Raw genomic sequence first — 11,737 nt, forward strand, 5'->3', positions numbered from 1 at the left:
GCTGGCCTAAACCTTGGGGCTGGGGTGCAGCAAGCAGTCAGCCAGGCAGTGGGTCTGTGGCTGTAGGGCAAGATCTGGCAGAAGCTGAGGTCCTCCCTGAAGCTGAGGCAGGGTGCAGGCACCCTTGCATTGTCCCAGCAAGCAGCCTCAGGTGTATAAGTACGGATCGAACCTGCTCGAGGACCTGCCACCATCTCGTGCCACCCTCCTGCCAGCCTGCTTAGGGAGAGGGGACATGCAGCCAGTCCGGTTCCCCCCCTGCTGAGCTCTGAATACACTGTGCCTGTCACAGAAAACTCACTCCTTTTACATTTATGTATAGCAGGAGGTCAGATTTTACTCAAAACATGAAAATAGGATCAGCAGTAGCCCAATAATTATTTCAAGTGTGGTCATTTTTATTGCCATGAATAAAAAATAAAGCTGCTCTTCTGAAGTTAACGTCTATGGTTTCCCCAGGTTATACAGGAGTGAGGGCCTTGATTTAGTATTGTACGATAGGAAAGTAAAACAGAACAATAAATCCCATCCACACAGTTCTTGTAAAAAGCTATCTATTTCAGTTTTGACCATATAAAAAACCAACAGAAACTCGACAGGGAATATACAAGCCACATATGGAATTTAAACAAATTTTACCAATTTCAAGTCATCTGGGTAAGGGTTTAATAGTTGGTGGAACAGCCAAAACCTAATTCCTTTCAATTCCAAATTTTCCTTCCTCCCCAAAGAAGGGGGGGGTGGAAAAAAGCTGTACAGCGAGACCACGCAGACATTGCAGCCTGCAAGAGGGTGGCTTGTGTCATCAAGCTGCTTCAACGTTTTCCCACTGCCACAAGTGTGAGGGGGGCTGGCACCGCTGAGAAGCAAGTCAATCCGACTCTGTAAACCAAGGATCGTGAGGGCATGAATCCCACCATCTCCTCGTCAGCGTCACTGGATCTCCCCCATATACAGTCTTTTGTCGCTGGATGCGGAGAGTACTGTGGGAGAGAGGGGAGGGGGAAAGGAGGAATATGAAAATTAAACACAATAGTTTGAGACCTCCACTAATGACACACCATTTGAATCGAACTACTCAATTCGCTTGCTGTAAGTGATCTAGAAAGCCAAATTTCATTCGCTCCCCAAAACCACTTCACAGAATTACTACTCTGACACCTAATCACACGCTGTGCGTTGTGGCTGCCATTCCCCTGTCCCAAGGCAGGCATAACAGTGTACCGCACGTAATGTCTAAGCATTAAAATGGTAAAGAGAGGAGTATAAACACGCTGTTAACGCTCTCAAGCATCCTGGAGTGTTATTTTCATTGCAAGGAGTGATCAGATTGCAAACCTGGCACTGTCATCAAGACTGCATGCCGCTAGAGGGCACAGGCTGGCCAGGAAAGCCTCACTGGGATGTTATCATTTTATCAGAACAGGCAGAACGCAGCTGGCACCCAACTACAACACGCCACTGAACCACCTTCACCCAGAAAAGGCTGTTCAGGGAGGGGATTCAAGACACAAGCGTTGAAGGAATATGACGGTCCCACCCCAGAAGCACTGTTCTTAACACTGACAATGGTTTCATTCAAGTCCAGGAGAGATTTGCAGGATTTCTGCTAACTCACAGACTGGTGTCTGTCATCTTGCCACATTTTGGCTCCCCACGCACCCTCCCGTGCAGATGATTATTGTGGAGCGGGTGCAGCGATCTACAAGATTAACGTTCCTAGATGTTAACAGAAATCAATTGCATAACTCACATGCAATGCCTGGATAGGTTTTTAATTTTTATTTTAAGCTGAGTGATTGATTCACAAAGAGGAGCTCAGCAGCATACAATTGCAAACAATCACTCCAAACCAGAGAGGAGAGATCGCTCCGCTCTTCCAGCACGGTCTCTGATCTGAAGACAGGGCAATGAATAACCAAGGAACAAACCCATAACTCACTGCCCTGCTGCAGAGACTGCCATCCTCGGCACAACCGAGCTCTTGGCTTCACTTCGGGGTTGACTGTCGTCAATTTTTGGCTGGAGCAATGCAGTGACCTGGCCGATGGTACAAGTGTTTCCATAGAAACACACAGCACCCTGTGGTCCTGCCTGGGACGCACGCTGCGCCAAGAAACTGATACAAAACCCTGTCTCGGCTAATGCACGGTGGTTAAAATGGTTCTGAAAAATCCACCAGTTCTGTTACATGGCACCACGTGCAGGACATCTCTAGACAAAACCCGCTGCACAAAAAGCCTTGTTTCCTTCCTGCAGCTTTTGGGTAAGTTAGAGACCCCAGGCTGGAGACATGATCCCAGGTTACTATAACTCCTTACGTCATCACCAAACGTATGGTTATATCCCTGGTGTCCAAACCCAGGTACCCCAAAACCCTTTTCCACGGCCCTTGCCAAGTCTGGACAAGCCCTAGGCAGCGGCAGCCAAGCCATGGCTCACGGCCACCCACGGGTGTCACCAACAGCCTAGACCACCACAGGACTGCAGCCACGCTGCTGCTGTACGGGTGCCCCCACCCAGGTCTCCCCCTGGGCAGGACACAGAAGCAGAGCCCCCACGCTCAGCCCAGAACCCCAGGGCACACCCAGCCCAAGTCCTGTCTGCAGGAGAGGAGCAGGCAGGAGTCTTCTAGCCCTAAATTTGTCTCTGATACTTGGGACTCTGGGCCACAGGCAATTTTGGGGCTGTTTTCCAGAGGATCAGCAGTTCAGCCAGCCTTGAAACTATTTCCCCAGCTGACTTGAGGTGGGGACAACTTACTAATGGGTTCCTCCGGATGGAAAGCCAGTTCGTTCACCGACCCAGCGTGGCCTGGCAGCTTGTACAAAATCCTCCTGGATGTGGTGTCCCACACGTAGACAAACCTACAAGAGAGTCATTATGAGTGCAGGCATTTGAGAAGGGAAAGCAGCTGCCCCCCACACTAACAGCTTCTTCCTGCAGTGGTTCACCACCGGGGCTGAAATAGATGCAGCTCTTAGCGTGGATAAACAAGGAGCTTCTCAGGAGCAAAACGCTGCACTGCCAAATCCAGAAGAGCAGAAGTCTGAGCAGGCAGGAGCTAACATGTCAACTTGGTGTTAAAAGCCTCACCACTGTCATGGCACGGCAGCCCCATCTCACCCCCATGGGCACGGAGACGGATTTGAAAGCATGAGGCTGTAGAGACCCTCAATATAGCAACAACACAGTGAGCTAAGGGAGAAAAATCAGCGTTGGGAGTGGGGAGGAGGATTCTCACCCTCGCAAATACCTGCCTGCAAGCCCGGCAGTCACCCTCTGTTCAAGATGGCAGGAAAGTGGCGATGAGGAGCTCTGGTGCTCCTCCAGCCGCTGCTACAGTGTAATCCCTCACAGCCAACAGCTTTATATATGGATTTCTTCCTGCTGTGCCATTAAAGTCATGATTCCCTTCCCAGCACTTATTAGGGGGCCGATCAGATTGCGTCAAGCCCTTTGATTAACCTCTTGCAGGCCTCGCCATGGGTTCCCACCACTGCCTGAGCGCTGCACCTTGGCAGAAGGGCAGCGCAGAAGCCACCAGGATCCTTCAGGCAGGAAGTCAGAAAGAAACTGCGGGCACCAGGCCCGGATCACCTTTCAGATTACTCTTATAAATGGTCTCAGAGTGTGGGGGAAACGGGGCCTTGCTGCAAATCACAGTGTACCAGAGATCACCGCTTGTCCCCCACGGGTGTCGATTGCACTGCGTGGTGTGGCAGCCACATACAAGCTCCACCAGGAAGCAGAGGGATGCTTTGACCCCTGTTATGGTAAACATCCGTAGGAGTGAGTGGGGTTTGTCTAATACATGAAAACAAGAAGAGCCTTGAGTAACATCCTACAACCCAGGTAAAGCAACGCTGCACCCCACCTGCATGGGAACGTCGCATCCCCCCCTCCCAAACACAACGGCCTCGCCACACGAGATGGCATTTCTTACAAGTTTCACAGGTCTGCAAAAAAATCGGCAGCTCAGGAAAGCTGCCAATTCTGGATTACACTCACTCTGCCTTCTCATTCTGCTCTTTAGGGGGGTGACTGCCAGCTAAAACAAAATCTGCCAGGGCAGAAAAGGGAAGTGGCAGGGCAGTAATTGGCCAGGTTTGGCATGAAGGGCAGCTCTGCTGCCCGCATGCCCCAGAGGCATCACTATTGCTATTTACAGGGGACTGCAGAGGGTGAGGGCACAGGGGACAGCCTGTAAAACACCTGTAAAAGCAATCTACTGCATTACACGCCTCCAAAGGAAGGTCGCTGCAAATGCCGCCACGCATCCCCACTTCTCACCCGCACAAATTCAAGCATGCCGGGGATCAACAGCCCTTTCATCAGGGCTCTGAATACCAAAGCCGGACCGTTTCAGGCTTATGCAATGCTACCGACAATGGGTTCCTCAGTTTCACCTGCTCCTTTCCATTTGTCAGGGCTCTGCAGACCGGATGAAGAACAAGAATTGCTTTTACAATTAGCCTGTATTTTAGCTGAAATAGAAGTGAGCTTCTTTTCCCCCCAAAAAAGCACTGAATCATTTATAACACTCGCCGGCTAGGTAGAGAGGACACTGGATACAGGGCAGATCTGCTTTGTTAGGACCATTCATTTTCAGGCTGGTGCTATTCTTTGACTTATTTTCTTTAAACATGTAAAAGGAAAAAATTCAAGCCTGCAACTGAAGTCATAAATGTTTCTCAAGCACCATTTCTTCAAGCACACCTATTTTATCTAGCAGGCAAGAATTGTATCAAATGCTTTCTCAAAGCACTCTGCTGCTGTGTTTTTAATTTGGTATTGCAAAGCAGGCAAGCACTTTAAGCAGTTGATTTTACTATAACCCTTCTGAAGGGCTCAACAGCAAAAAAAAAAAAATAAAATCAGGAAATTGTCCCTCCCACATACGCACACATTCCACTTAATGCAGAAGGAGAGAGTAATCATTGGGGAACTACTTTGTTCTCAGACAAATGAAACATTTGTTTATTCTCGCTTTGCTTTCCCAGCAGATACTCCTTCTCAACAAAAATTTTAAAAGCTCAGAGCTAGCAGAAAGATTTGAGTGGCCTTGTCTAACCTGCCCTGGGACCTGGCTGCGTGCTCTTCCCCACAGACGTCACAACAAAGTTGCTGTCAGACCAGAGAGCTACATCAGCATCTGCAGAATGAACCTAATGGCCTAAGACTCGCAGCCACACCTCGCCACTGAGCAGATCAGCCACAGCCTCGGCAGGCTAACACACAGGCATCCCTCCACCGCGTGCACCGCCGTTACTGCCCAGCAGGACTGGAAAGGAGAGTCACGTCTCAGACACTTGCTGTGACAGCTGGCCCCACTATATCTAGACAGTGAGAGCTAAAGTTCTCCCTATCCTCTATCAGAAACTCATTAATTTGCTGATTACTACTGCTCCATGCCCCGGACTCCAGCCTGCAGGAATTCCTGTCTCGGTGTCACTGAGAGTGCGTCTGGATTTGCTCCAGCGGAGGTCGGTATCCTTCACAGTGACCTTCAGTGTCTAGCATGGACAGTCTGCTGGCTTCCTCCCTCTACCTGTTTTACTCCTCAATTGCCTTAGTTTAGAGAATATCTCATTTAAGAGTCCAATATGTGCTAATTTAGCCAGATCTTTATTTCTTCTTACTCATTAATTAAATTAAGGATCTAGAATGATCCTCGGAACACCACTGGTGCCTCCTGCAAGCCGCCAAGCAGCGATTTAACTGCAATTTGTGGTCCTTATCAGTGTAACCCCTCACGAGACGCACTTCCCCAGACTTCCTGCTTCTCAAAGACTCTCACAAGTGTCTGCCAGTACGACCGCAAGGGACCTAGTCCACTGACACCCATGCTCCTGTCATCTGCTGGTCCTGGTGTTGGATCCCGTGGTTGAACATAAGCAGTAATGCAGACCTCTAGTCAACTTTTGACAGTAATAAGAAGATTTTACAACTATACGGCGCTCCTCCACTGACACAAAGGCAAAAGAGACACATCGCTATTGTAATCAGGGCAGACAATGCTCACAGAAGACCACAGAGGGTTGTTTGGGTCTTCACACCTCTACGCCTAACTCCGAGTCTTCAGATTATGATGCAACCCATTCCAGGAGTGCCTGCAAAACGATTACAGATTCTTGGTAACAGAGGAACGCAGCGGCAACTCACCTGTCGGCTGATCCCCCCGCAATTTTACTCCCATCCGGGGACCAAGAGCACCTCAGAAGATTCTAAAATAAAAGAACGTGCACAGATCTATTTCCAAAGGAAGATTTAGTTTTCCCCTTCTACTTGCATTAAAAGCACCACAAGACTTTAAATATCACAAGCACCACTTTAATGATCTCCCTTCGGAAGATGAGGTGGTAATTACAGATTTTATTTTATTGCTGGAAACATCCAGTGCCTTGTTATTTTACACAAAGTAGATAGTAAATGTAGAAAATACTTAATTTACAGCTAATTATAGCTGAACTGAGCAAAGAGATCTTGTTACTGCGGCTTTAATTGGAATCCCACTTTATGCATTAATCTTTCTTTGAGTTCTTATTAAAGCCTTTCTGGTTTACACTTGAACTTAAAAAACAATTTACAGAAAAGTTAATAGCAGCAGCATTTTACAAACAATCACGTTTCGGTCTGCAGTACACTCACCTTTTCAAAATTATGCACGTTCCCCTGGAAAATCTTTACACATCTCTCTTTAGGGGCAAACGGTCGCACATCCCAGATGCGAACTGCAACAGAGAGCTCACAGTAATTAGCTGAAGATGGCAGACATGGGGGCAAGGTCAGCTTCTGGAAGCGTTCCTTTTCCTAAGACATGCTGCTAACGAGCAAAGACCTGGTCACGCTCCTTGTTCTCTTCATGCCTAGGTTTCCTCAGAAGCAAAAGAAAACCAGCAGCTTTCCCCTGTGGAAAGCTTTGATATGAAAAGTCAAATGCAGAAATTCATAATTACACCAAGACCGCTGCCAACAAGAGGGGAAAAACCCAAAACAACTATTACACAAATGAGCCACCATCCCCTTCCATGAGCATTTGCTTTACTCCAACACACTCCATGATCATGCTTCTAATCAGATGAGCTTCGCTGGGCACCCCCCCACAGGAGGCAGGCAGTTTGGAAACTGTGCTGTCATTCCCTGCTGCGGGGAAACAGCCAAACCGCCCTGACAAGAGCCAGACCGAGACTGTGTTCAACTGTCTGCGCAAATAATGTGTGCCATAGCTTGTGTCCTCACTGCCCTTCGGCAGACGTGACAAACCCTTCTGATGCAGCTGCTCCTTCCCTGCAAGGGACGCGACTGTCACCGGCGTAACGAGAACTCAAGCCTTATCTCCGGAGCCAAACTCCCTTCAGCCCATCCCCATGTCTGGCTCTTGTTTTTCTACATCAAACAATTCGAGCTGTTCCTTCCTAAACGCCACGCAAAGCTAGTGTGAGAGCAGTGCCTGACAGCTGTCTGCACAGCTGTGCTCCCACATCAGGCAGGACGTACCTGTGTTGTCCATTGCATTGGAGAGCAGGTAGGAGCCCTCCGAACTCAGACTGAGGCCTGTCACCGAGTCCGCGTGTCCTCTCATCGTGTAAGTGAGCTTGTTCTGGCGAAGGTCCCACACCTTTCAGACAAAACGTTGCAGTTTAACAAAAAGACAGCCAAGACTGTTGGAACTGCTGTTTCCAAAGCGTTTCACACTAGTAGCCATCAGTCAGTTGATGACATCAGATTTCAATTTCGGTTGGTGGGGTCTGAATCGCTAAAATATAACGCTAGAATTTTATACGTCTTGTAGGGAAAATGGAGTTTGCCCCTTAGAAGACTTCTTACCGAATGTGTCCAACAACCAAGGGGTTAAATGTCCGCAGCCCCATGCACACAGGAAGCCCTCTCTACCTGTCTATAGCTCCCCCAGCTCCCAAATTCCACCGAGTGATGGCACAGAGCAGTAGTTGTCCAATCCCCAAAATTTCATGCCTTCTTTCCCAAAGAGTTACTGCCTTTCAAGGGGCAGCTGGAACAGATCTCACGTCAGTGCTACACTTAGCGATGGCCCTCTGACAAGCATGTGTTCCCCATGCCTAGGTAAGGCTGGGGCCCAAGGCTGAAAGGACAGTAAGACAGACTGAATCATACAGCTATCAGGAGACTCTCAGTTACCAACTGAATGAAACATTGAGCTCGCTCTTAAATAAGAACTTTCCACACTAGCAGGTGATAAAGTAAGTTGCAAACTGGAGCAGAGGGCAGAGAGTGTGGATGTGTCACCACATTTTCTTTAGTTTACCTCATATATGGCTCTAAAGCCTCCGGGATGGGAACACGCTGCCAGAAGAGCCAGCATACCATATCAGCTCCCGCGGGTGACAGCAGTGCTGGGAAGCCTGGCCAGGAATGCCAGGGCTGCCCACGCTGTCACATGGCACACAGCCCTGAAGCAACTCCCTCAGAGTTTATTGGCCCTATATCAACAGCAAGGTCGGACACAGCAGGTCTGCATGGTTCTTGTGACTGCAAAATTAACCAACAGGCTTCCACACTTGTCCTTGACCAACACGGTGTCTTGCACACTGCTACAAGCAAGATGTGACGAGAGGGAAAAGGCGTGCACAGTCAGAAAGGCACACAGGGACTCAGGCGTCCTACCTTAATATCGTTGTCAATGCCTCCAGATATGATCTGATCGCTGGTGTCATTGAAAGTTACAGCCAAGACCTGGTATGTGTTCTGAAATGTCTGGACAGCAGCTTTTTTCCTGATATCCCATAGCTGAAAAGACATGGCAGTTGTCAAATTTGCATATAAATATTTAACGACAAAATTACAGGAAATTGCTCAGATAGTTGGCGAAGACTCAGAACGCTCTTCTGACATCCCCTCTTTTAGACCTCAGGAAATCTCAATAAAAAACATAATAAAAATCTGGCGTGGATGGAGCACAGGAACACGGTGGGGGGGGGGAGAGGGGCTAGCGTGCAAGATTTCAGTAACGGCTTGCCTTTCTCATCTTTGGTTAATGCAGATCAGTGGAAAAAACACAACTGAGTAGATGAATCTTCTTATTCTCCTTATTCCCAAGAATTGGAAAAAAAAAAAAGGGAGCAGTCAAATTTTATTTCCAATTTTTTATTTTTGAAATCAAAGTTATTAAGTAATGAAATTATAAGAGTAATGAAAGGCTGAATTTAGCCCGCTTAAATGGGAAGACCCTCCAAAATTCTTTCAGAGATCCTATCTTACTTTCATTCCAGACTATCTCCTTATACAACATACTGACCTTCACTGTCCCATCATCACTGCCTGTACAGACAAGCTGGGGTCCTCGCCTCGCTGGGTAACAGGAGTTAACGAATGAGGTATGGCCCTTCAGTCTCTTCACTCTCTCTCCAGTCTCACTATCCCACACAGCCACGGTTTTGTCTGTGGATGCTGAGAAGAGCATGCTGTGGAGAGCAATTGTCGTGAGGTTCTCAATTTGGAAAACATTGCTCCCCTCCCACCTTTTTTACTCTCAAGTTCTGCAATCAATGCTTGAAATATTCAGCAGGAATAAGCCACTGAGAAGAACTCCGCCCCATTTGCCAAGACAAAGGTGGTGTTTCAGAGCAGGCTGACTGACAGTGGGGCAGCTACACTGGAGACATTCACATTAACCCCCATTTCTAGATACATATAAATTGGTTTTCCGCCTCCTCAAACGCTATGTGGGATGAACACAGGAAGAAAAGCTCAGTGGCAAGAGCTCAGACGCAATAGCGGAATGGCCTTTTAAATTAACAAATCTCTCACTTGTTTTCTTTCTTTCCCCAGTCTCTCCCAGATGACTGACACTAACTTTCCTCTGTTCCTCAAGACTGAGATCAAAGGCTCTGGTGGGTCATGGGTGACTCCAGATCCTTTGCTCAGGCTCAAGCAGGCACCACTCCTTATCTGAGAAAGCCACACTACAAGCATTTGCCGTATATGGACTGAGCAGGGACAACGACGCGGCGCTCTGAGGGACTCCAGCCAGCAGAACGCATCTTTCTTCAGAAAGAGCCGGGCCCGAGGCTGAAAGCCATCTGCATGACACTTACCTGCCATCTGTGTTATAGTGCAGCTCCATAACCGCGCCGCTGTGTCCCTTCAGGGTGGCATAGTTATCACAGTCCCCGTAGACGTTCCACAGCACTGGGGAAAAGGAAGGGAGAGGTAAGTATAGGAAACAGAAACACCTCCCTGCTCTGGATGGAGCCATTCTCTGGGAATTCAGCAAAATGAACTACGTACCATCACCACTACCATCTCCAATCTGGGATGATGCATAGCGATAAAGAAGCATTGTGTGAGCCCCAGGACAGACTGCTGATTTGAGCTGATTTATGGTTTTAGATCAAGCTAATTTATTAAGAAAAGTAATAACCTTCACCTCAGCAACCCGAAGTGTTAAAGACTGCATTTCTGCAGACTGCTGCAGTCAAACACACACCGGCAGTAACCTGTGTGAGGGACCTGGGAACACCAGGCTGTGACCTGCAAAGCGCGTTACCAGCCCCATCTGAGGAAGGGCCTACACCAGCTGGACGGTGGCCTGCCAGAGGAGCGGGAAGAAGTTTCTCACACCCCTCCTGGTGCACTTCACGCTCAGGACCCAGCGAGCTGAGAGCTGAGCTAAAACCCCATCACAGCACAACAGCCTGAAATCGTCTGAGCCCCAGCCCCGCGCAGCGCGGGCTGGGACAGCGGTGCCTGGTACTCACGGATGAGCCTGTCGAAGCCGGCAGAGGCGAGGGTGTTGCCGTTGGGGTGGAACTTGCAGCAGTACACCTCTCCCTCGTGCCCCGAGAGCAGCATGATAGGGGCCTGCAGGGAGGAGCAGCGTGGCGGGCCCTGTGGGAGGCAACAGGGAAACCGGGTGAGGGGATGCCATGGAGGGGAACAAGGGACACCCCCGGGGCACGGCCAGTACGCCGGGAGCACCCGCCCCCACCATTCCCGCACGGGCCTTTTCCCGGGCCTTCTCCTCCCGCCATCCCCCCAGAGGCCTTCTTCCTCCCACTAATCCCCTCATGGGCCTTCCCTCCTCCCAAACCCCGCCATCCCCTCATGGGCCTTCCCCTCTCGCCGTACCGCCTGCAGCAGGGCCCCGGGGGGGGGCTGCCCCCCGCCACCGCCACCCGGCGCCCCCGGCAGCTCATGGCGGGGCCGCTTGGCCGCCGCGGGCACAAGCGGGAGGTCGGGGCCGGGGGCGGCGCCGGGGGCGGGGGGGGGAGCGGGAGCGGGAGCGGGGCCGGGGCCGGGGCCGCCGCCCGGGACCTTCCGCTTGTGCTGCTCGATCATCGCCGCCGGCCGCCCGCGCCCGCGCGCTCCGCCCCGCCCTCCTGCTCCCCCATTGGTCGGACGCGCCGCTTCCTGCCGCGCCGACCGGCGGAGGGCGGCCGGATGACCCGCCCTCCTCTGTCGTACTTCCGGCGCGCGGGTGACGGAAGAGTGGCGCCGGGTACCTGCGGGTTCTCTCCGCGCGGATTGGCCGCTGGTGCTGGAGGGAGGGCGCCGCCTAACACGGCTAACGCTGACTGGCTGCAGGCTGACACCCGCCATCATTGCTCGCGGCGATTGGTGAACCGGAGAGGTGCCGCAGGGTGAGGGGGGTGTGGAGGGAGCAAAATGGCGGCGGCCGGAGGGGGCGAGTGATGGCGGCTGTTGGGTGCTGCCGCGCCGGGCTCTGACGGGCCCCGGCTTCCCCGCGGCCGCCGGG

At 50.7% G+C, this 11,737-nt stretch overlaps 1 protein-coding gene across 1 annotated transcript; it reads right to left on the bottom strand.

Annotated features, from left to right (window-relative positions):
* Positions 1-537: 537 nt before the first annotated feature.
* On the bottom strand, positions 538-11,319 carry SNRNP40 (small nuclear ribonucleoprotein U5 subunit 40). The gene is made up of 10 exons (XM_059830839.1): positions 11,110-11,319; positions 10,740-10,869; positions 10,077-10,170; positions 9,278-9,443; positions 8,647-8,769; positions 7,501-7,621; positions 6,652-6,734; positions 6,166-6,227; positions 2,764-2,867; positions 538-983 (listed from the first exon to the last, which is right to left on the bottom strand). The coding sequence occupies exons 1-10, from the start codon at positions 11,317-11,319 to the stop codon at positions 934-936; spliced, it is 1,143 nt and encodes a 380-aa protein (XP_059686822.1). The 3' UTR covers positions 538-933.
* Positions 11,320-11,737: the final 418 nt, after the last annotated feature.

This window comes from Gavia stellata, chromosome 29 (assembly GCF_030936135.1).
Source record: "Gavia stellata isolate bGavSte3 chromosome 29, bGavSte3.hap2, whole genome shotgun sequence".
Taxonomy (NCBI): domain Eukaryota; kingdom Metazoa; phylum Chordata; class Aves; order Gaviiformes; family Gaviidae; genus Gavia; species Gavia stellata.